General features: G+C 33.5%; 1 protein-coding gene across 1 annotated transcript in view; it reads right to left on the bottom strand.

The window, feature by feature from the left end:
* Positions 1-25,904, bottom strand: part of Zbtb41 (zinc finger and BTB domain containing 41) — a 46,183-nt gene extending 20,279 nt beyond the window's left edge. Inside the window, exons 1-10 of the mRNA XM_027945678.2 lie at positions 25,832-25,904; positions 23,970-25,203; positions 18,295-18,502; positions 17,518-17,587; positions 15,603-15,750; positions 9,737-9,866; positions 6,515-6,610; positions 4,915-5,021; positions 3,350-3,455; positions 397-485 (exon numbers count right to left, since the gene is read on the bottom strand). Coding sequence (XP_027801479.1) covers positions 397-485; positions 3,350-3,455; positions 4,915-5,021; positions 6,515-6,610; positions 9,737-9,866; positions 15,603-15,750; positions 17,518-17,587; positions 18,295-18,502; positions 23,970-25,086 — 2,071 coding nt within the window. The 5' untranslated portion in view covers positions 25,087-25,203; positions 25,832-25,904. The remainder of the gene's footprint in view (positions 1-396; positions 486-3,349; positions 3,456-4,914; positions 5,022-6,514; positions 6,611-9,736; positions 9,867-15,602; positions 15,751-17,517; positions 17,588-18,294; positions 18,503-23,969; positions 25,204-25,831) is intronic.
* Positions 25,905-26,213: the final 309 nt, after the last annotated feature.

Here is a 26,213-nt window from a genome sequence, read left to right as displayed (position 1 = left end):
ACCTTGGACTTAAAAATATGAACCAAGGCTAAAATCCAATCCCAGATTTCTATCAGTTTTTGCCAATTTTAACTAATGTATTACTGTTTCAACAAGACAACTGTTGAAGTAAATATATAATCACTACTCTGAGGATTACATAAGCAAAACATGTATGGATGAGAATAAGCCACATAGGAGAATAATTTTCCAAATTCTAAACAATGATATTCAAAAGTACTGAAGCTTTTAGAATACAGTACAGACTAGAAGACCAATATTGCTTATTCACATAAACTCCAATATAATGAGTAGACATCTTAATGAGGAAAATGATTTAACCAAGAACAAATATGGGCATATTTTACTCCTGAATAACCTCACCAAAGTATATATGAAGTACCCATTAAGTCTTACCTGAATGTGTCCGAAAATGCATTTCCAGACTTGATTTTCCTTTAAAAATTTTCTTACAAACATCACATTGATGAAAGGTTGCTTTATATCTAAGAAAATAAAAATGTTTGCATTTTTCAATGTAATTTTTAATAATAATGAAAATAAGTTCCAATTTTATAACTGTACATATAATTATCATATGAATAAAGCATAGAACTCTACAGAAACATGGATACTTTTAGGTATGGAGCTTGTTGCTGGTTCTTATTCCTCCAGTTATATTAAAAAATCCATAAAAAGAAGCCTTCAGATTCTCAACTATTTTAAATCACTTTTTTTTTGTATTTTTTTTTTAAATTTTTTATTGTTGGTTGTTCAAAACATTACAAATTTCTTGACATATCATATTCCACACTTTGATTCAAGTGGGTTATGAACTCCCACCTTCCCCCCATACACAGATTGCAGAATCACATCAGTTACACATCCATTGATTTACATATTGCCATACTAGTGTCTGTTGTGCTCCGCTGCCTTTCCCATCCTCCACCCTCCCCCCTCCCCACCTCTCCCCTCCCCTCCCCTCCTCTCTCTCTACCCCCTCCACTGTATAACCCTGAGGGTCTCCTTCCATTTCCATGCAATTTCCCTTCTCTCTCCCTTTCCCTCCCACCTCTCATCCCTGTTAAATGTTAATCTTCTTCTCCTGCTCTTCGTCCCTACTCTGATCTTAGTTACTCTCCTTATATCAAAGACATTTGGCATTTGTTTTTTAGGGATTGGCTAGCTTCACTTAGCATAATCTGCTCTAATGCCATCCATTTCCCTGCAAATTCTATGATTTTGTCATTTTTTAATGCAGAGTAATACTCTATTGTGTATAAATGCCACATTTTTTTTATCCATTCGTCTATTGAAGGGCATCTAGGTTGGTTCCACAGTCTTGCTATTGTGAATTGTGTTGCTATGAACATCGATGTAGCAGTGTCCCTGTAGCATGCTCTTTTTAGGTCTTTAGGGAATAGACCAAGAAGGGGAATAGCTGGGTCAAATGGTGGCTCCATTCCCAGCTTTCCAAGAAATCTCCATACTGCTTTCCAAATTGGCTGCACCAATCTGCAGTCCCACCAGCAATGTACAAGTGTACCCTTTTCCCCACATCCTCCCCAGCACTTGTTGTTGTTTGACTTCATAATGGCTGCCAATCTTACTGGAGTGAGATGGTATCTTAGGGTGGTTTTGATTTGCATTTCTCTGACAGCTAGAGATGGTGAGCATTTTTTCATGTACTTGTTGATTGACTGTATGTCCTCCTCTGAGAAGTGTCTGTTCAGGTCCTTGGCCCATTTGTTGATTGGGTTGTTTGTTCTCTTATTGTCTAATTTTTTGAGTTCTTTGTATACTCTGGATATTAGGGCTCTATCTGAAGTGTGAGGAGTAAAGATTTGTTCCCAGGGTGTAGGCTCCCTATTTACCTCTCTTATTGTTTCTTTTGCTGAGAAAAAACTTTTTAGTTTGAGTAAGTCCCATTTGTTGATTCTAGTTATTAACTTTTGTGCTATGGGTGTCCTATTGAGGAATTTGGAGCCCGACCCCACCGAATGTAGATTGTAGCCAACTTTCAGAACCCTAAAGAGAGAAATAGAAGAAGATCTTAGAAGATGGAAAAATATACCCTGTTCATGGATAGGCAGAACTAACATCATCAAAATGGCGATATTACCAAAAGTTCTCTATAGGTTTAATGCAATGCCAATCAATATCCCAACGGCATTTCTTGTAGAAATAGAGAAAGCAATCATGAAATTCATATGGAAAAATAAAACACCCAGAATAGCAAAAACAATGCTAAGCAGGAAGTGTGAATCAGGCGGTATAGCGATACCAGACTTCAAACTATACTACAGAGCAATAGTAACAAAAACAGCATGGTACTGGTACCAAAACAGGCAGGTGGACCAATGGTACAGAATAGAGGACACAGAAACCAATCCACAAAACTACAACTATCTTATATTTGATAAAGGGGCTAAAAGCATGCAATGGAGGAAGGATAGCATCTTCAACAAATGGTGCTGGGAAAACTGGAAATCCATATGCAACAAAATGAAACTGAATCCCTTTCTCTTGCCATGCACAAAAGTGAATTCAAAATGGATCAAGGAGCTTGATATCAAATCAGAGACACGCCGTCTGATAGAAGAAAAAGTTGGCTACGATCTTTAAATCACTTTTTAATATCAGCTATTTAAATATACAAGAAAAAATTAATAGGACAAAAACAGATCAATAGTGGGCTAAAGGGAAGAGCAACTGAGTACAAAGAGTACAAATTCTGAGGTTATGGAAATAGTCTGTATTCTGATGGTAGTGATTATATGACTTACAGAACTATTCTCTAAAAAGAGAAAATTTTACTTTATGTAAATTAAAACATTAAAGAAACAAATACTGAGGCTGATTAGAAACTGCAGCAATCTCAAAATTCACATTCATCAAAAAGTTGACAATGCTCTCATCATTTCACTTTATAATAAATATTTGATATTTGCACTTATAAATCAAATAAATTTCAACGAATGAAATACTTGCCCCTCATTTTTATCATAGACATAAAACTATAAATTACCCAAAAGTTAACTTAGTGAGCAGCATACTGTAGTGCCTAAGAGTATTTTTGAGTTAAATAATCTCAAATGTAAAATTTAATTGTGAGGACTAAGATATTTGCAAAAGAGTATTATTTAAGTAAAAGTCTATGTCTACCACCTCTTACTCCTTCAATTCAGTGAAAATAAGTAGGAAAAAATATGCCTTGCTCAATTCTTTAAGATCTATAAAGAAGCTATGATAAACTAGAAAAAAAAAACAGCTGATTAACCTATCCCTAATTAAACAAAAAGCTCTAACTCTTCCTCAATCAAGACTCAGCCTATGTAGTAATTATGAAAAATTTTACTTTTTCACTCACTTTTGCCACACTTTCTCACCAAGGTGCACACTTTTGTAATGAACAGTGAGATGATCCCTACGACCAAAACATTTTCCACATTCTTCACACTGATGAGCCTTTTCACCTAAAAATAAAGTTCCAAATACTTTGATTATAGTATACATTTCAGTTTGTTTTTCCCCCCATAAATAAATGACCAAACAATAAGATCACATGCTAGGAAATAAACCAAGAAAGTAAAACCACCTATTATTCTGGGCTATTTCCTTTATATTCCTTTCTTAAACATCTTTCCTTAGGGAATCTATATTTAATTTCACGAATGTAAATCCTTTATCCACTTGGAAAAGAAATTAACAGCCTTCTGCTCTAGATTTCAAATCTTACCTTTCAATGTAAAAGAGCAAAATAAATGAAATTACTTTAAAACCCAGGATATTTTTTAGTTGTTTATATAGATATATATGTCTAGATGTGAAACACCTCAAATGAACATACATTACATTGAAAAGAGACTGTTTTACTATTTATAAAAAGGACCTGAACATTTCAGATCTTTGTACTTTGCTTTTGAAAGATTTTCATCTGTGGGATTTCTTACTTTTGCAATGAGCCAAAACGCAAATGTAATGAAAAATCCTAGGTGATTTCCTATTTTTACATTTAGCTACAAATACTTGGTCTTTAAAAATCACTATCTCAGCTGGGTGTGGTGGCGCACATCTGTAATCCAGTGGCTAGGGAGGCTGAGGCAGGAGGATCTTGAGTTCAAAGCCAGCCTTAGCAAAAGCGAGGCACTAAGCAACTCAGCAAGAACCTGTTTCTAAATAAAAATACAAAAAAGGGCTGGGGATGCAGCTCTGTGGTCAAGTGTCCTGGTTCAATCCCCAATAGTAAAAAAATAAAAAAAACCTAAAAATTACAAAAAATTGAAAATAACTGCAATCTGCCTCACTGATATGATTTAAGAAAATAACTATTATTTGTTGTATACTTTATATTTTAAATTATGCTTATTAGAATAATCACCTGTTCTACTGTGCTCTTAGAGATGGCTCTTTCCCATTATTGTGCTCACATAGTTGACTCTCTTAGAACTTCCTGAACATCAATCTAAGAGGAAAATATGAAAGAAATCCCCAGAATGTAAAAATTATAAATACAGTATAAAGATCTGAAATTGATCAAGATTATTAAAATACTCTTTTTCCAAAGATGCTTTCAAAATTTAGTATAACATAAACAATTACAATCATTTTCCTTTAAAACACCAAAATTTTGCTAACTATTTCTCAAATACAATCAAAGTGGGAAATATTATCACAGTTTCTTCCGTTAGGGATGTGACAATAGCAATAATTCCACATATCACCATGATATGCAAATTCAAATTTTTTGAGAATTTGTTTAAAATTAAATTTTAAACTATACTTTGTAGTCAACAAAGGGTGACCAAATATATGATTAAAATTTCAGGGAATGTCATAAAATTACTTCTCTTTTAGATGCTTCTTTCAGAAAATGTTGATGTTCTTTTTAGGTATTAAAAAATTCTGAAAATAGAAAAACAAAATACAGCCTACCTGAATGTATTTTTTTGTGCTTTGTAAGGTGGTCATGACGAATAAATGTTTTTCCACATTCATCACACTCATATCTTTTGTCATCATGATGTACTCGTAAGTGAAGCCTATAAAGAAAAAAAAGTGCAGACCACTGAAACTGATGACAAATACTTGAAAATGAATAAATAATGAAAAATGGGCTGTCTACCCAACCTCCTTCAGGTACTATTTGTCTTTTATCTGACTTTCAGAGCCTTTCTCAGTCTTCTGTTGATTGGCCCCAGGGTTCTATTCATCACTTCCAAAAAAGCATTTTAACATTTGCACATGCTTAAACCACTTTTGGATAATATTTCTTCCCAACCTGTTAGATCTTAAATCTATTTCATGAATCTACCAAATATCTGGGGTTGTTATCTGACTGGCCAAGTCTTAGAAACATCGAAAGGAGGAATATTACAGGAATAGAATCAGACAAATGGAATAACTGTACAAATGACTAAACACATGATAATAATAATAGCAAATAACACAGCAAATAACTGAAGATTAGTACTATTCCAGAAGACAAGTGATACCACTTATAAATTGATAGTTCAGAATTTATTGTATTATAAAAGAACTCAACATTATGAAAATTACACTTTACCACTCTTTGCACTAGTTGAGGAAAATGGAACTCCTTTTATAGTCATTCAAACACAGATTATAAAGGTTTCGATTATTAAAATTGATTTAACTTGAATTCTTCTATCCCTACAATCTATTATATATACAATGTGTGTCTATACACACACACACACACACACACACACACACTTATCTTTTGTCACATATACAGTATATACATATATCTCCTAGTAAAATGAAGAGCTTTCTCATTCAAGTTGCCAAAATAAGTGTTGATTCTACCATAACTAAAATCAGTAATCTAACTGGACTGCATCTAAAGGAAAAACAATCTATCTAAATTTAAGAGGAAAATAATAAATGAAAGTGTAAACACTAAAGCCTTACGACTAAAATTCTAGAAACCATTCATAAAATTAAAATGATACAAGCATTTCCAAAAAGCAGTTATATATCTAGAAAAACATTTTCATAAACTTCAAATGTGGTCAGAGATTCATTCATAAAATTGAGAATTCTAGAGTTTTAAACTTGCCATGTTTTTATACTAAAGATATTCTTGTATAATGAAGAATGAAGAAATAGAGATGGGAACGTAACTCAATGATTTAGCATTTGCCTAGCATGCTCAAAGGCCCTGGATTGGATCCTTAGTACTGCAAGCAAAAACAAAAAAACAAACAAACAACACCAAATTTGAAACAAAAAGGTTCCAAATAAATTCTCATTCAAGGAAAAATAGATAAATATTAGAATAATAACTTAGTAAAACCTTTAGTAAATTTGGCAATGAGGAAACATTTAATAATATTCTTTATGAATCCTTTAAAATGCAAATAAATATTAAAAACTGTAGAGAACAGAAAGCTTTTTGTACAACTTTATATATCATGTTTAGAAATATTCAACAAAAAACATTATAAGAAATAAATAAAAATGGAGATGTAATTGTATCTTACCTCACATAGGGAAAAATAGCTTTATTTACCTGTATGAGCTTCCATGTCGAAAACTTTGTCCACAAATACTACAAAGATGAGGCTTTTCTCCACTATGGATTCTCAAATGTTCTTTCAAAGTAGTTCTGTGTTAAAAATACATAAATTTAAAGTTTTATTATATACCCATGTATATACTACAAATTTCCAGAAAGATTAATAGAATGGTATACAAAGCTAGAGATACAATAGCAATTCTTTTTCCTACAATATTTTTACTCTCAGCAGTACACAAATATGCTTGTCATGTCTTTCTCATTAAAAATAAATTAAAAACACTGATTGTGGCATTCTTTGTTATTGGTTGCTTACAGATTTAACTGTACAACTTAAGCACACTTTGAAGAAGTGTAAGTAAAAAATGCTCAATTATCACTACTGAATTGGGTAAAACGTATGTGGATTTTAGTACAGAAGGTTGAAAATATTTAAGGAATTCAGTTTATCAGTTTTTCCTTCCAAATGTGTGCTCATTACTTGTTAGATGTTTTAAGGCAAAGAAAACAATACAGGTGTTACTGAGTTTCAGGTGGTGATGTATAAAAGGAATCTATATAAAGGATATAATTTTTGCTCTTCCTAAGTCTTCCAGTCCCACTGACCTGGATGGGCTAGTGTATAACCATTACAGCTCCAAGTAAACCACAACCAGCAGTCCCTGAAATTCTAACATTCAGAATTTCCCCACATACTAATGTGCTAAGTAAACATGGACATGTTATTTACCAGAGGAAAGGAAATGAAAAGCAAGTAAGACTTGCAGGCTTTTAGCTGTCAATAGTAGTTTGTTTTTAATTTCAGTCTCATTAAAAGGCTTAATATGAAATGAAAGTCAAGCTCCACCAGCACCAGCAGATGGTGCACTTCTACAAGGACCACCAACACTTGACAAGTAACAGTTCCAGCACTGAGGAAAATACCCCCCCAAAATAACCAGACCCCTACCTTCTAAGTAGTTATAGTAAAAAGATAGAAGAATTATCTTTGTTTTTCTTTTGGCTTACTTTTTATTTTTACAGAAATACTATTAGTAGAAAAATTAATTTATGCCCAAACAATAGTCTGTATTTTTCTATCTATAAATGATTTTATATAATGTACTAAAATGATTTTCCTATACCTCCATCATATCCATCTATTGTTTTAAGAAAAAGACATTTCTCACTGCTTTAGACTATGAAACTTTCACATCCTGAAGAGTGTATAAAATTTATATGTACTGTTTAAAATAGCATTAAGTTCATGTGCAGATTAAGACTTAATGCTTCTCCTTAATCTCATTTTTTACTCCCTCCTCAGACATAATTATTCCCTTTTTGTTATTGTTTTATTCTGAGGATAGCCCCAAAATAAAATTTCTGTGGAAGAAATTAAATATCCTTAATTAACATTAGCATACAGAAGTTCTAAAGAGAGTGAATAGAGGCAATAAACCAGACCTCCTCTAGTATTCTGTTCTCCTAATTAAAAGATAAAAATGCTAGCAAGTAATCTAACCAATGACAACCCTCAACAAGTCTTAGACCGCACTAATACCAATATGGACTACCCATTGCATATGTCACATATCTGACATTTTGGTATTTTCATGTACTATCCTCCTGTCAATGCCCTTTGCTTGTCTCCTATGTTAGAACTTTGTTTTCCTGTAGCCCTTGTCTTCCCCTTTGTGAGATTATTCTTGCATTTTGGTAGTACACACTCTGTATTAGTTCATGAGAAATAGGACATTAAAAGCTATTTTTTAACACCATGAAAACGTGTCAAATTCTATTCTCAGATGCAAATGTTTTCTTTTAAGAACTGTAGGATGGGATTATTTTTTTTCCAAATTTTCAAAGTACTATTACATCATCTTATTTCTAGTGTTGCTGTTGAGAAAACTCCAAGTAATTCTATTCAATGTATGTGACCCTACCCCACGAAAAGCATATAAAAAGTTTCTTTGTCTCTGGTGCTCTGAAATATCAGTGATGTATATTTTCATCTAATGACCTAAGCATCTGCTGGGTCATTTCTATCTGGCAATTGATATTCTTCAGTTCAGGATATAATCTTGCATTATTAAAAATAAATTTCCAGCCCTCCATGTTATTTCTATTCTTTCTGAAATTCCTATTCAGATGCTAGATTTCCCTGATCCTCTAATGATCTCATCTTTATTTTTTATATTTTTGTACCTTTTTTCCTTCACTATTTATCCTTTAGCTCTCCAATTGATATCTATACTCTGGCCATCATGCTTTGAATTTCTAGGAGATTTATTAAGTGATCCTTTCCTACAGTATCCTACCCTTATATAATGGATTCTGAATCTTCAACTGGGAAAACAATTAGTAATTGTTTACTTAAAAGAAAAAAGTTTTCTTCTTTCTTCATAATCTGTTTCCTTACAGTCCTTTTCCCACCCCCTCTGTTTGTGCTGTAATCTATTTTCCATGTTAAAGGTTTTCCTCTACATCTTATAATCTTTGACTATCTGCTCATGATTCAGTGATAGGGACAAGATATTAGCAGAAGAATCCCTAGGGCTTATTCCTTTCAACATTCACAAGGCATTTAATCATATAACATTGTGGCATATTCTAGTCCTGCAATCCTCTTTTGGGAAAAGGGCTGATGCCCAGCAGAAATGGCACATTGGGTCTATGGAAAAGAATCTAATGATCTAACTTTGAAAACTTTCAAAGTTTTTACTCTAGTGCTTTTGATCTGTCTCTCCTTCACTAGAGAGTTCCAGTGGTACTCAATACTGCTAGTTCCCATACCTTGTGTGGATTCTGTGACAAACTAGGCTTTTTCCATTTCCCATGGTCCTTTGGGATTTGTCTTTTCTTAGATGTACTAAGTCAGTTAGAAGTGATTCACCTGCTATATAGCTTTCAAACCTGAGCTGCCATGTTATCTTTCTCTTCTCTTTGTAGCTTAATGTCTTTAAAAAGCAAACATAATGCCTTTAATATATTTTAGTGGGATTTCAAAAACAAATGAAATGTAAGTTAAATCAATCATCTAAACCTGCAAATCCTGGCTCCATATCATTAGCTACAATATTTCATATAATTTCTTCCTTTTTCTTTATATTTTAAACTAAAGCAGTATTCAGGTATTTTGTGTCTTGAGTTACTCTACACTTCATAAGCCAAATTCATAATAATTATTTTTTACATAAAAGTGCTAAAATTTGTCTGTGTATGCAGATAAATCTTCACCTTTCTCGTACTGATTTTCCACAAATAAAGCAAGTCCATTTTCTTTTTCCACCATGAGTACATTCTATGTGGCGTTTCAAATTTCCAGTGTCATTGAACTGACGTCCACATATATCACATGGAAAAGGACCTTAAAAAAAAAAAAAAGAAAAAGAAAGAATAGTATGCATTCAAAGACAGATACTAAGTTAAATTTAGTAGGTGTGCTATACATTTATGCCTACCACTATCAGTGCATATGTTATAATATGTTACACTTATTGGTTCATAGTTTTTTTTTTCTTTTTATTTTTCAGATTGTTATTCCTGGAAAGCAAGTGACAATCATTTCCACAGTCCTAGAATCAAGTAGAGGGTTTGTTAAGTAATAGACATGATAAATGCTGAATGAACTAATGTATTAATAAATTAAAATGGCCAGTTTCTAATTCCTAATTTGAAATCAAGCTGAACCAAATGAAAATGCCACGTACTAAATATCTGTGAAAAGTAGGTAATAAAAAACTTTGAAAGGATAAAAAACTTTTTTTTTTTTTTTTGGAGGGTTCACAATTTGGAAATACATTGCTGTTCCTAATAACAAGTTTTTAGTGATACTAAGTACACTTAAAATATTGTGGTACATTTCTATTTAGTCCTACAAAATTAGACCCAAATTTGCCATAGTAATATTGACCTTTGCTGGATTCCGAAATTCAACATGATTTTATCAAATATACAACTGGAGCGAATAAGTTCCACTCAATGGCAAGTTCAAAGGAAGATAAAGAATGTGAAAAGGGGGGGCTGGGGTTGTGGCTCAGCAGTAGAGCGCTCATCTAGCACATGCAGGGCACTGGGTTCGATCCTCAGCACAACATAAAAATAAAATAAAGGTATTACATCCAACTACAACTAAAATAAAGTATTTTTAAAAAGAATGTGAAAAGAAACACAGTAGTTACAACTCAAGAAAGCTTCATATTGGCTTTGAAGTCTGGTACTTCACTTCCACATCATGCCACGCCTATTACCCCATTAAGTCCCAAGTTTTCAATTCTGTGAACATATTACTCAAATATTATTTCAAAGTTACCTTAAGTGGCATATTCGTTGATAGGTTTAAATTTTTATAGGTGTCCTACACCTACAAAATTGAAATCTTGGGACAAAATGGGTTAACATTTTTCTCCTAATGAATGTCAACTCTTATTAAAAATCATATGAACTGGGGCTGGGGATGTGGCTCAAGTGGTAGCGCACTCGCCTGGCATGCGTGTGGCCTGGGTTCAATCCTCAGCACCACATACAAACAAAGATGTTGTGTCCGCCGAAAACTAAAAAAAAATAAATATTAAAATTCTCTCTCTCTTTAAAAAAATCATATGAGCTAACTAACCATATGTAAAATATTTGTTTGAGCACAGTGTTATAACATAGTGATTAATTTAATTGTTTGGCTATCCATTACATTGTAATTTAATTTGGAAGGGATAATATACCCAGATTCTAACACAAAGTTAATCATATATTTAGCAATTATTCAATAAAAATTTATTACCTAAATGTTCAATGTACTTCCCTTGGATATTTTTCTCAGTGAACTTTAGTTAGCAGGTTAGCTAAACCTTACTACCTCGTAAACTGGAATACCTCTCCTAAATATATGCTGAAGCATGACAGAAAAATAACCTTTTGGGTTGGAGATGTGGCTCACTTGCCTGGCATGTGTGAGGCACCGAGTTCGATTATCAGCACCATGTATAAATAAATAAAATAAAGGTCTGTCAACAACTAAAAAAGAAAAAGAAAAAAAAAATAACTTTTCAATAAGCCTGAAAATTTTTCTAGTTCAATCCCTTTATAGAAATTTCTGTAAACAACATTAACATCTGCCCAGTTTGACATATGCTTATGTACTAGGATGCTTTCATTGATGGGAAAGTAATTATCACAAAACAATTACTTTAATTTGTAAGTTCTAATGCTTAATAAATAATTGGTAGTAAAACTAAACTTGTATCTTAGAATTTCCACCCAAAGTACTTAAAATGTTTACTTACTTACTAAGTCATTTATTTAATAAATGTTGTAATAATCAGGAACAGGAAAAAGAGGCAGAAGCAAATATATTGGTTATACAATTTACTAAGTTTTGCTAGGATGTTTCTACAAAAAATATTAATAATTGTTTTTCATTTCAAAAAGAAAGAAAGCCCAGAGAAAACTATTTTTCCTGGTACTAAAGTCTAAAAGAGTTTTTCACATACAACTTCCAATTATGAACATGTCTCCAACTACAGATTTAGTAACTACAAAAACTATTTCCATATGATGATTCCTTAGAATTTCTCAGATGAAATACTATTAAAGAACAATTTAGCAAAGGCAACTTGGAGAGGGTTAGGATAGAAAAAGAATTCTGTATAAACCAGCTTTGTGTACTAGAATCACAAAGATTAAGTATGCCTTATTGTATGATATACCCTTGAAAGTATCTGAAGAGAGAGGGAAATTCTCTTTCTCAAGATAAAATATTTCAGGTACTTCAACAGTTTTTTTAATGACGTGACTTTAAGATCCTATATCACCAAAACTACCCTTCTCTATGTTTGTCAATATCCAAAACCATTTATACTAATTCTGAAAAACACATTTATTAACATAGTTTAACACTATACTGATTTTTGTCAGTCTATTTGTTTACACTGTGCCTTTGCCTAAAAAGCCTTTGCTATTAAGCCCATCTATAATATGAGGAATTTGGATCATGTACCATCACGTTATGTTTTTTCAAGACTCAATGAGTAAAAGATCATTCCCATGAGTCTACCATTTTGTATTTATTCCTAATCTTATTTGTTTTGACCTATTTCATAACATCCAGAATTTTTTTCTTTTCAGTATCAGACCTTATACATCCAGGCAAGTACTGTGGCACTGAATTATATCCCAGCCCTTTAAAAAAAAAAAAAAATTTGAAAAAAACAGGATATCATACTAAATTGCCTAGGCTGAACTTGAACTTGCAATCCTTCTACCTCAGTCTCTTGAGTAGTTGGGATTACAGTTATGTGCCACTACACCCAGCTTTATTTTTTAATATATTTTTATTTTTAGGTATATTAAGTACCCCTGCCAGCTTTATGCTATGTGTAAAACTATTTACCTGCATTGTTTTTATTTACTGTAAAGAATTCTTACTTATGTTAGTAAAAACATTAAATAGGACAGGATAAAGGCCTCCCCCTGGGATGACAATAATTTGTTTTTGGGATTAACTGTCAAAAATTTATCAAACTATACCATCATCTAGACCATGGTCCACCTTGGCCACGACATGAGGCAAAAAAAAAAAAAATTCATCAAGTACAGTATTTCATTTCACATATGCTAAGTTTACACTATTCCTTGAAAAATGAGTGTTTTATACAATAAAAATGTTTCACCCCAACCTATTCAATAATCAAAGAATGAATTATTGCCAGGCACAGTGGCATGTAACTGTAATTCAGCAGCTCGGGAGGTTGAAGCTGGGGGATCAAAGACAATCTGAGCAAATTGGTGAGGCCCCAAGCAACTTAATGAGATCCTGTTTCAAAATAAAAATAAAAAGGGCTAGGGATGTGGCTCAGTGGCTGGGTACAATCCATGGTACAAAAAACCCCACAAAATTGTTTATGACCTTGAACACATTTGCTACCAAAATAAAAACCATCACATTTACTAATGTGTGGGAACTGCAGCATATACAGTACTCCTCCAAATAAGTATAACTTTCTTTCATTAATTTAATATCCAAAGTTCACTAATAGTGATTCAACAGTCTCCCCAAATGAAACAGGTAAAAAATCTAACAGAATGAGTAGACATCTACATGATTTATGATGTAAAAAATCAAAGAACTAAATAAATGGAGATATAGTCCATAATCAGCGACAGGAAGACTTGATATTGTGAGGATGCCAGTTCTTCACAATTTGACCCAAGAATTAATGCAATCCCAATCAAAACCCAGCAAATTATTCTTTAAGTATCAACAAATTCTCGTGTTTATGTATCTAGGGGGAAAAAAATCCAGAATAGCCAACACCATATTGAAGGAGAAGAACAAAGTTAGAAAACTTACTTCAAGACTTAACTATAAAGTCAAGGGAGTATGGTATTGGCAGATGAAAAGACAATTACACAAACAGAACATAATAGAGCCCAGAGTCACATAAATATGATCAACTTATATGACAAATAAATGAATGCTACACAACTGAGAAAACTGGTTACCATATGCAAAATTTTTTTTTAAATTAGTCTAAACATAAGCCTTAGAGTCTTTGCAAACATGAACTTGAAATGAATCACAGACCTAAATGTAAAATGTAAAACTATAAAAATTCTAAGACATAGTGGCAAAAACCTAGATGACTGTGGGTTTGACAATGGCTTTTAGACATGACACCAAAGGCAAATCCACCAAGGTATTGATAAGCTGGATTTATTAAAATAAAAAATTTCTTCTGTGACAGATACTGTTAAGATAATGAAGACAAGCCACAGATTGGGAGGAAATACTTTAAAAGAAATATTTCATAAAGGACTATATATATTATCCAAAATATACAAAGATCTCTCAAAACTCAACAATAAATAAAATAAAGGACCCAATCAAAAACTGGGCCAAAGGGCCAGAGATGTGACTCAGTGGTAGAGTGCTTACCCAGCACATATAAGGCACCACATAAAAATAAATAAATTAAAGGTATTGTGTTCATCTACAACTTAAAAAAAATTTTTTTTTAAAAATCAGGCCAAAGATCTAGTAGACATCCATCACACCAAAGGTATGCACAAATAGCAAATAAACATAAAAAGATGCTTTACATCATAGGTAATTAGGAACATAAATTAAAATAATGAGATACCACTAAACACCTATTACAATGGCCATAATTCAGAATACTGACAATACTAAATTCTGTTGTTATAGTTACCATTTAGAAAGTCCTCCAGAGGCTCACGTATTGAAAGCTTGGTCCCAGTACAGCAGTGTTTAGCATTGGGGTTTTGGAATATGATCGATCATGATTCAGTGGATGAGCCCATGAAAGGATTCCTAATTTGATGGCATTTTGGGAAGGTGGTGGAAACTATAGGTGGTCCCTCACTGGGGGAAACACGTCACTGGGGGTATGCCCTGGAAGGATATATCTTGTCCCCGGTCCCTTCCTCTCTCTGCTTCCCAATCAATATGAGGTGAGCAGCTTTGCTCTACCATGCCCTTCCACCATCATGTACTGCCTCACCACAGGCCTAAAACAATGGAGCCAGCTGAAAATGGGCTAAAACCTCTGAAACCGTAAGCCGAAATAACACTTTCCTTCTTTGGGTCTTTTTTTTTCCCCCAGATAATTTGTCACAACAATGAAAAGCTGACTAACAGATACCAAGGATGTGAAGCAACAGGAATTCTTTCATGGCTAGTGGAAATGTACAACGACACAGCCACTTGGGAAGAGAGATGATGGTGGTTCCTTACAAACCAAGTATAATCTTACCATTCAATACAGTACTTATGCTGCTAGGGATTTACCCAAAAGAATTGAAAACTTATGTCCACACAAAAATTTGCACACAAATATTCATAGCAACTTTTTTCATAACTACCAAAACTTGGATGTTCATAAATTACACAAATGTACTATTTTGTTGGGCAATGATAATAACGGGGATGTTATGCATATGTGGTGGCAGGGGGCATAATGGGAAATAATTACTTTTAAAAAATAGGCACTTTCAGAAGAAAAAAGAGTACTTCAATAGTCCCCTCCAACATGATGTAATAATAATCAATAATTGCCATGGGTGCTTTAAAAAAACTTAACTTCCTTACCCAGATGGAACTTTTCCTGATGCTTCAACCGTGCAAACCTTGATTTAAAATGTTCTTCACAATAGGTACACTTAAAAGGTTTATCTTGAGAATGTAAAATCATATGTTCTTCCAAATGTGGCCTTCTTGTAAAAGATTTCTTACAAATCTAAATGAATGTATATAAAGTGCAAGGAAACCTTAATTAAAAACTAAAATACAAGGTCATAATGAGAAAAAAAAAATATATATATATATTCAAGTAAGACATTTCTACAAACAGAAAACTTACCAAAAGTACAATCAAATTATGTGAAGGAAAAAAACTTTGGAGGAATTACTCCAAGGAATGATTTTGTATCATCTATAAAGCTAACTGAGTTTCAACTCCTTATATGTTTAATAGAGCTATAAAATAATTTTACTTAATTCTAGACAGTAATTTCTTAATTCAACATATATTTTAATTCTTAATTTCAATATATAGTTTAAACAATTTATGTATCGGGAATAAAAAGGTTTTATCAATGCTGCCATATATTTGATTTGAAAAATGAATAAGAAATCACAGAAAAATAATTTCAAAATTTTTCTCTTGAAGTGATCAGAAAGAAACACAACTCTTAAAGAAATGTAACATATATCAGAAATAGAAAAAATATATGAAACAACAATGTAACATAAAGCACAAGGCTAATTCACAAAATATATTTAATTTTCACAATAATCCTATGAAGTAGACATAATTTCAATATCATCATTTTATAGCCACAGAAGATAAACTTAGGGGAAGACATCATCTTATGTAGATTCGAATAACAAATTCAATTTCTAGCAACAGAAATCAAAGAAATGGTGAGAATACTGAGAATTTTGCTATGTATATAAATTAAATCCTTGTTATAAAGAAGAAAAAATAACAATACAACATATTAAACATATTCATCTAAATACTCAAAAAATATTTCAGGAGTGTAACAGAATAAATTTTCCTACAAATTCCTTGCCACTGAAAAATGAAATCTAATTCCCCTCCCCTTATATTTGCCCTGGCTGTAGGACTCGTTGGATGATGATTTCTGTTGTGGAAGTTACGATATGTGACTTCTGAGGCTAGGCTCTAACTTTGCAGTTCTTACTAGGCTTCTCAAAACACATAGTATAATCAGTCTTAGAACCCAAATACCATACAAGAAAGAAGTTGATGTAGTCTAATAAAAAAGAAGAGGAGACTCTAGGTTATTGGTGCATTCCTGCTGAAATCCTAGTTGTCAGAAAACACCAAGCTGCCAACCAGGTGATTGAGTCACTTTGGAAATGGCCCCAAACCAAACCAGTCCAATCACCACCTAAAAACAATCACCTAAAAACAACTGAATGACTTCAAATGATACCATGTAAAACAGAAGAATTACCTAGCAAAGCTCTGCCCCAAATTTGGATTCCTATCCCACAAAAAGGTAAGATACAACACAATAGTTGTTTTAAGTACACTAAATTTTTAAGGTGGTTTATTATGCAGCAACAGATAACCACAAATGGGTGGGAGTTGGGGGGAAGCAACTCTAACACTTCAACTCTGCAAAAATAATGTCATAGATGATATACCCAACTGTAAATACCTGGTATAGTGATTTCAGTATCAATAAAAACTAGGATTTCTAATCAGATCTACCATCCAAAACTAACTCACCAGGATTAATTTATAAAAACCACTAGACTAATTTTACAAAAAAGAAAGATACTAAAAGTGAGATAAGTTCAGTTATGTTGCTTTAAAATCTAGCCTAGCATGAGCAACTCCCCCACACCAAAGGACCTGGGTTTGATCCCCAGCACTGCAAAACAAACAAACAAAAAAACCTAATCACCTTTCTTTCCCAAAAGGCAACATTATATTTACTTTGTATTTCTAATACAAATTAAAAACCCTTACATCACATTTCCAACTTTCACTCTTAGTCTTCTTGATGGAAATAAATTCTTGTGCATTTTCAGGATGAAATCTACCAAAGAAAAATAAAAATTATTAGGAAAAGATGATACTAGTTAAGTCAATATAACATATAAATCCACTAACTGTAATTATAAGAATCAGGCACTGATTTTTTTCTTAAAGTGATAGGCATCTCTGGTAAGAATATAGATTATCATCATGATTTTTAACAAAGTTATACTTAAACCTCAGTTTATGCAGAAATAAAAAAAAATTTAGCCATATTTTAAAAATATTCAGGAACCCTAGCCATTTATAAATAACCTGCAAAGTAACTGATTACATTTTTTTACTCCACATTTCAGTAAATTTATTTTTTAGAGCTAATATGCAATACAATATTAAATATTTTCTCACAATCTTTCACACATTAAATATGTAAAGCAAATTCTTATAATTCTAAAACCACATATTTCTGAAGACATTCTTATCCAACCCCAAAACAGAAAACAACATAATCAAATGCTCTACCTTAAAACCTGTTACAGACTATATTCCTGTTTCAACATCAAAAAAAACTTATCTCAATACCATAAACAAAAAACATGAATGAATTAATATTTGCCCTTCTTAATCTGTAGTCTGCAAAATATTAAGCAATGAAAGAATTGGAGATAAGCATTTTCATAGATATTTTTAGTTGACTATTTTTAATTTACTACATGCTTACATTAGAAAGCACCATATTGTATATAATAGAAGCAAGATAATACTTGCCTCTTAACATGCTTGGCTAAAGTCTTCTTGCTTGCATGAAGTTTATTACAATAAGGGCACTTGTGCTCCTTCTTATGAAATTCTGTTTCATTACTGTGCTTCTTTCTGTGAACAGTTAGGTTAGACTTTGTCGAATAACGCTGGTGACAAATATCACACTCAAAGGGCTTCTCACCTGTGTGTACACGAGTGTGGCTTTCGTATTTCCCTACCAAAAGAGAGAAATTAAAATTAAATTGAGCACATTTGCTACATTGTGAATGAAATCTGACAGTGGAATAAAACGTCATGATTTAGAAAAGTTAAATATACACCCAAATCCTCAATTTCAGAAATTTAAATAATTCTCAGCCATTTTGCTAAAACATACCCTCCCATTTATACATGTATATTAATAATCAACATCTACCACTTCCCCTACTGTGTTCAAGAAAGCCAGAAAAAATTTAACCTTTTTGTATCCAAGTTAATAATACTTCATGGGGCTGTAAGAAAATGAATTAATACACAGATAAAACTTAAAGCATTCTAGTATAAAGTAAGCACTATAACAATCTGTTATTTTTATTATTATCATATGGATTATATGGATTGCTAGTCACAATATGGACAAGTAGGTATACCTCAAATATAAATCTGTAATTATGATTATCTGTTATAGATAATTATAACAGATTTGAGTATGTGCTATAATAATAGATCAAACTAGGGTTTCATCTGACATCACTGAAAGGACTTTGCTTTTTCCACTTGCCACTACTAACACTATCTAGTATCTCGGTTTTCTCTCTGCCACTTCTAGGGCATACCCTCCCATCTACACATGCATATAAATATCCTATCTCCACTACTTCCCCTACTGTATTTAAGGGATCAGATCTAATGCTGGACGAGGACAGGAGTCACTAGATGGAATTTTAAAAAAGTTTTATTTGATTATGAAAGTTTTCACATATCATTTTTTTTGAACTGATAGGTTTTTTTTTCTTTTGTTTTGTTTTTGTGGTGCTGGGGATTGAACCCAGAGCCTTATGCATACAAGACAAGCATTCTACCAAACTGAGCTATATCTCCAGCCCTTAGTTTTAAGATTATGTAAATACAAACTCATGGGAAAGTATGTAAAACAAATTAAGAATATACATCTGATATTTAAATGATTAATGATGTGTTTTGGGGGAATATTTTTTAAATGGGGATTAAATGTGCATGTCTAGTACAGATTCTTAAAAAACAGAAAGATAATTTATCAACTTCCTAATGCTTAAATCTCGTCTGTATTAGCAAGTGAACAGGAACAGTAATTTCATATGAAGAACTGCACCAATCTTTATTTTCTATGAAAATACAGATGCTATATTAGATTAGTAGCATTTTCCTTTGTATTTAAAGAAGTTTTTTCTTGTTTTCAAATAAAAAATTAAACCTAATGTAGCTAAATATTAAAACTTTCAAAATGGCAAATTAAAAATAAAAACTATTTTGACTATAAAGCTTCCATTTTCCTACAGACCAGGAGACTTAAGATTTAAGCAAGAAAAAGAAAATAGAAAATTAAACTGAAATAGCCCAAATTAGACAAATCTAATGATCTTTTGAAAATATTTTAAATAAATTCAGCAAAGACAAAAGATCAATGAAAATATAGAAACTTAAATAATTCATCATGACATTAAAATCTCAATAGTGAAAACACTATGCTTAAGTTATTAATTCAAAGTTTATGCACATAATCACTGCAGGACCTATTATAGCTTAATGAATTCAAATTTCTGAATAAGAGAAGAGAGAAAACCCTGAGAAAATGATGGATTCAGAGGAGGTTTATCTTTAGAGGCTAATGGGGGAAAAGTTAAGTCTCCAAATAAATTTCATGTTTAAAGCAACTGTTAGGGGTGAATGTATGTGTGTGTGTGTGTGTGTGGGGGGTATTCAACAATAATGTATAAAATCTAAATGTTCACTCAAATTTAGTGAAGTTTCAACTTAAAAAATAGTGTCACTTCAAGGAACAAATCTGTCCTGGTGTTCAGAATTTATTGCATAATATGGGTCATGCAAAATTATCACTGTCAGAATCTGCATGCAGTTTTTGCAAAGAGACGCATCACCAAATTAGTTCATTATACACACACGTATGTATATATATATATACACACACACACACGTAATACATATATATAATATAAAATATTGTTAAACATTAAATTGTACCTTGAATCTATTCATATACCATATCCTAAAAAATATGTAATTAAAATACTTGGCATTAGAGAATTAAGCCATTGTTATAACTCTTCTTTAAGAACCAAGTGTAATCTTTGTCAGGATGGACTATAAAGTCACATTAATTAAAAAAGGGGGGAGGGTGTTAAAAAAACATTTATTTTTAAATTCTAGAAGATACTGTGAGTTTAATCCAAGGAAAATTTTGAGTTCTGTCTAGGAAAGATAAATTATCCAGATTTTCTCTTGCACCCCATATGTCATCTTGCTATTTTTGCTTTTTTACCCACTAGGATTTTAGTATAAGGGAAGAGGTCAAAGGACTCTTATTTGCATGAAAATCCCCTGAGAAAAGGACAGCTGGTAGCCTAAGGAATGATATAACAGGATCAGCAGTCTTACTCCAAGCAACTATTAAATATATCAGAAAAGATAAGAGATCCAAAGAAATGGAATCAATTTATTAAATTATATACTGTGGAGCTAATGGTTCCAGCAGGTTTCAGAGCTTTTCATCTCTCATAAACCCACTCCAAGGCAGCCAAGTTAGAAGCTGATAAGAAAGCTTAACTGGCTTCTTACAAGTTCAATGTAAAGAGAGGCACCAGCCTCTCAACCTAGTTTTAAAGAAAGCAAGTGCTTACTGAAAACTCATAATTTAAAATGACCGGATATATTACAAAGGATACTAGCCAAGAATAAAATGCATAAGCTTCAGATTCACAATTGAATGAAATGCTTAAAATAACAACAAACATTTATAAATTCCATGAAAGGAATAAGTGTGATATGAAAAGGATGACTGGAAGGTAGCCTTTGAACTATTTTGGGGATGCTATGGTAACACACTTAGGATACATCTTCTACATATTCTTTTTATTCTATCCATCACCAATCTACTTTGTCTACATTCAGTAAATCACTCTGCTCTACCCTCATCCACTTTTCATTCCCAAGGCCCTCATCTAGTCCAAGCACTGATGCTTCTAGTCCTCTGCTACATGCTCCTTTTTTTTTTTTTTGGTTACTGGGATTGAATTGAGGGGCACTTGACCACTGAGCTACATTTCCAGCCCTACTTTGTATTTTAATTAGAGACAGAGTCTCACTGAGCTGCTTTTGCTGAGGCTGGCTTTGAACTCATGATTCTCCTGCCTCAGCCTCCTGAGCTGCTGGGCTTACAGGCGTGTGCCAGATCATGGCAACATGCTCCTTCTTGTCTCCCAAACTTTCTCATTCAGTCTTTCCTTTTCCAAACTGAAGTCAGCATCTTTCCAAAACTACTAAAGATTGTCATTTTCTTCATCAAGTTTTTTTTCACACAGTTTTCATCAGATAAAATCTAAACTCCTCTGCCATTCAAATACAAGGCATTCAAAATCTGACCTCCACTTACTTGCCAGTCCTCATCTTCTATCACTTTTATTAGGCTCCCCTGCCCATCTTGAAACCAGACAAACTTTAGCAATTTCCAGAATCAACATCCCTTAATGCCTTTACACATTGATCCTTCTGCCTTCAAAATTTCTCCCTATTTCTTAAGTCTTAGCTCAAATATCATCGCTTTTGGAAACCACTCCTGATTGCCTGAGTCTTCTGTATTTATCCTCATAAAATTATCTTTTAATAATTATTATCATATGATCGTCTCTTTGCATGTACACATCACGTTCTAAGATTCTTAAGGACAGGGAATATATCATTTCCTATTGGTTTATCTGTGTTTGGTAGTTTAGAGGCTCAGTAAGTATGTAATAGCAGCCAGAATTCCTTGAACACATACATTTTGTACAACAGTTTAAGTGATTTCCTAGAAATATCGCATTTAATCCCCATTATAACCCCAATAAGAAGGTACTATGAGTATCATATTAGCATCGTCTCACTTTATGAGAATAAAGCATAGACAGGTTAAGTAAATCACCCAAGACTTGAATTCAAAAAAACCTAGGCAGTCAGACATTACCATAGCTTATGTTTATAGAATTTGGCAGAATTAATGCAGATTATTATATAGTTTCCCAGTTGTATTGCAATCCAGAATCCCTCTCTAAGAAAGTATCTCACAGGCCTAGTGTGTTGGATGGGACAATTTAAGATCTATGCGCTGGATCTATAATGCATGTTTTAACTGACCCTTGCTCACTCATCTCCAAGTGAAATTAGGTCAATTAAAGTAGATACAGGAAGCATGTGCTAAGGGTACAAAGGTCAAAGATGCAGAATCCATTAGAAAGATGAAATGTTCTCAGGTACATAAACCCCCAAAAGCTGTTCTTTCCTAAATACATACATTCTTTTAACTTTGTTAATTCTCAACAGCAAATATCTAGCCTGACTTTAACAAGTGTCTTGTAATGAGCTCTCCCGAATGACTGAAAAGTTATTTTATTCATGTTGGCATAGAGCTTCACAATAAAAAAATTAATAAATAATTGCCAAACTGGATTATCAAAAGTACTCTGATTCACAGATAATGTATTCAAAAAGCATTATAAAAAGCAAAAAGTTACTACTTTAATGCCTACTGTATGCTGTAGCTATATTTTGATAGCAAATGATTAATACCTTATAAAACCAATTTCCACCTATATCAGTAACATAATAATTCAAAAGTATAACACACCTGCGAACATATTAAACAAACTCAGATTAAATTCATTATGTTCTTATCATTATGTGTGGTAGAATATATTTCACAATTTCGTAACTTCAATTTACACGTAAATAGCTTAACTACTACAATTAAAGAGTATGCATTAAATAGTTTATATGACTTCTTTAAAAATTGCTTTACTAGCAAATATCTGACATCTCAAAATTAAATATGCACTGACATAAAACCTCAGGTTATGGACCACATTTCCTACATACTCTTTTAAAAGGGAAAATTTTGATTTATTCATTTTTATAATAATTCGAATTAATAACTAGGGTAGTTCCTAAATTATCTATCCAAAGTTATTCAATTACAGTATAATTTTATTCTTCACTATAGTCTAATTTAAAACATTTCTAATTCTAAAAAGTACTAGAAAGGTGTCTATATTTACAACTATTATCATGTACAAAGGGAAAACAGTAAACAAATTACTAAATATAATCCAATTACATTTTCTGTAATGACTCAAGTTAGCACTCATCTTCAAAACTGGAATATAAATCAAAGCTGTTCATGATAATTATTGATTCTCTGGAGTCTTTCATATTAAATACATGAACTAATAATCTATTACCTATTAGGACATGACAAAGAAAAAATAAAGGGTAATATAAATACTTAACATGATTCCTGAATCACAACAAATTTAAAATAATAGGATAAAGTACACAGTGAAAAGAAAATTATCTTCCCTACTTAAGCACTTTTTATTTTCAAACTTCAGTTTCCAATTATTACCTTTAAATATCCATGTAAAGTAAGTGATAAGAAACAAAAGTTTTCTTACCTATTCGGTCAAATGTTTTATCACATTTAGGACATTGCAATATTTTTTTGTTACTGTTCTGAATGACTACTGGAGTTAACCCCTCGTGAATGCTTCCTACAGAATCACCAGCCTCAGGTTCCTCTTCTGCATCATTATCTTTTTCACTTTGTTCTTCAATGTCAGAGTATTCATCTGACATTTCCTCCTCTAGTTCATCTTCTTCAGCATTATATTCACTTCCAGGATCCTCAGAATCATTTTTATCTGACTTTTCCTTATCAAAACTTTCTTGATTCAAATTGTCTGACCCATCACCACTTTCTTGTTCATCATCACTGGTGTCATCAAACTTAACAGGGCACTTCCGATTCCTTTTTGATCTTCTTGCAGAAAAACTTCTCTCCAGCATTTTTAACCCATGTTTTTTCCCTAACAAAAGGGACCTATGAGTTTTAGCCAAATGATTTTCTAAAGACTTTTTGTAACAAAAATGTCTACTGCAGAATTTGCACTGATGATTATTTGATAATCTTCCAGTTAATTCATTTAGTGTTTCTTCTGGTGATGACTTTTCAGTTAGCTCTGATTGAAAAGCGGCAACATTTTCATTATTTAGCAGCTTTACTGCATCTATAATGTCCAAAAATTTTGCAGCCTCTAAAACAAGAGGTATTTCATATTTGTACACAAAAAATTCTGATGTGTAAAGAAATTCAAGCAAATGCTGAAAAACTGAATGTGTTACGTGATCCAGAGTGACAACATCAGTGCTTGGATTTTTGCTCAAACAGGCATGAAAATAACTACTGCCAACAGCAACGACTACTTTATGTGCACTAAATTCTTTTCCTTCTACTATGATAAGTAAATCACAGAAAGATGGTTGTTTCTGTCTATCATCATTTAAATACTTTAGCAAATTCTTATTATACTGCAAAGAACTCAAAAGCTTTCTCTGATCTGGAGCGGGAGGAAGTTCCTGATAACAGTGCAGAGCTTCAGTTGTAGGTCTCTCTGTAGAGTGAGTACAGGTCACTTGGTCACATTCCACTGCAACATTTCCTTCCGAAGAATCTTTATAACCAAGATGGATCTTCTCGTCAAGATTTGAAGTAACCTTTCTCCTTTTCTTCATTGCAGTACAGCAATTTCAGAACAAGAAACTTCATAAGTGTCTTAAGAGATTCATAAAGGAAAACTAGATTGTCTTGGACAACAGCTTCTGGACAGGGGTGCCTGAGGGTTTCATGGTCTGCAAAAGTAAGAATCATGTAAAATAACTCCAGGCAAAGCAACCTTAAATCAGTCACAGGCATTTGTCAGCTCCCTCCTAAATTATAACTAAGTTACCATCAAGTCACACTCACATTCATTCGTGGCTAAGATTTTAGGGCGGAGAACAAGGAGGGCCAGGTTAGAAAAGACAGCCAACAAAAGAATAATTTTTAAAGGAAGCCAGAGCACACCTTCCAGGCCTGATTTACGAACAGGGTGGAAATAACTGGACAGAAGCGGGAGAGTTCTAAGATCCTTGACGACGGAGGTTGAAGGGGGCTGCAGTCATGTTTTGGGGGCGCTGAAATAGTGACAATAAGGCCGTCGCAGCCACGAAATCCGAGTCTTTCCATTAGCATGCTTTTCTATGCGGGGCAAGGCACAGCTATTCAGAGACCTAAAGCGTCCCTCTCCCAAAACCACCCGGCAGGAGACGGCCCCAGAAGGGGCTCAGAGCAAGAAGAGTGGGGTCAAACACAGGGACGACTAAAATAAGCAAAAGAGCCTTTCAAGGCCCGGGCCAGGTGGAGAATGCGCTCGCCTACCAGAAACCCGTTACCCTTCCCACCCAGTATCCCTAGGCAAACGCCCCACAGATTCATTACCGGGAACCCAGGGCTCCCCCGCTGGCTCTAGCCGCTGACTCCACTCTGGGCGCGCTCGCTCCAGCGCCTACCCACTTCCGGGTTCAGCCACCCCCCTCACCCCCCCTCCCCGCTGCTCCTTCCCCTCCCGGAGTCTCGCCGCCTCCAAACCACCGAACACGTCAACCGCGCGCGCAGCCTCCAAGCCGCCCAGAGCGACGGCGCGCGCCCCTGCGCGAACCAATGCGCACGCGCGCGCACCCTTCCTTACGCATGCTCGGTCGGTTCTTCTGCCGCTTTGGGAACACTGGTTACTCCCCAGATCCGTTACTCCGGGTTTTCTTGGTGGCTGGGTGGCCACCCGTGATTGAATCCTCGAAGCTTTGCTGCGGCAGGGGAACGG

This window comes from Marmota flaviventris, chromosome 12 (assembly GCF_047511675.1).
Source record: "Marmota flaviventris isolate mMarFla1 chromosome 12, mMarFla1.hap1, whole genome shotgun sequence".
NCBI classification, from domain to species: Eukaryota; Metazoa; Chordata; class Mammalia; order Rodentia; family Sciuridae; genus Marmota; species Marmota flaviventris.
This window is presented reverse-complemented; position numbering and strand designations above follow the sequence as displayed.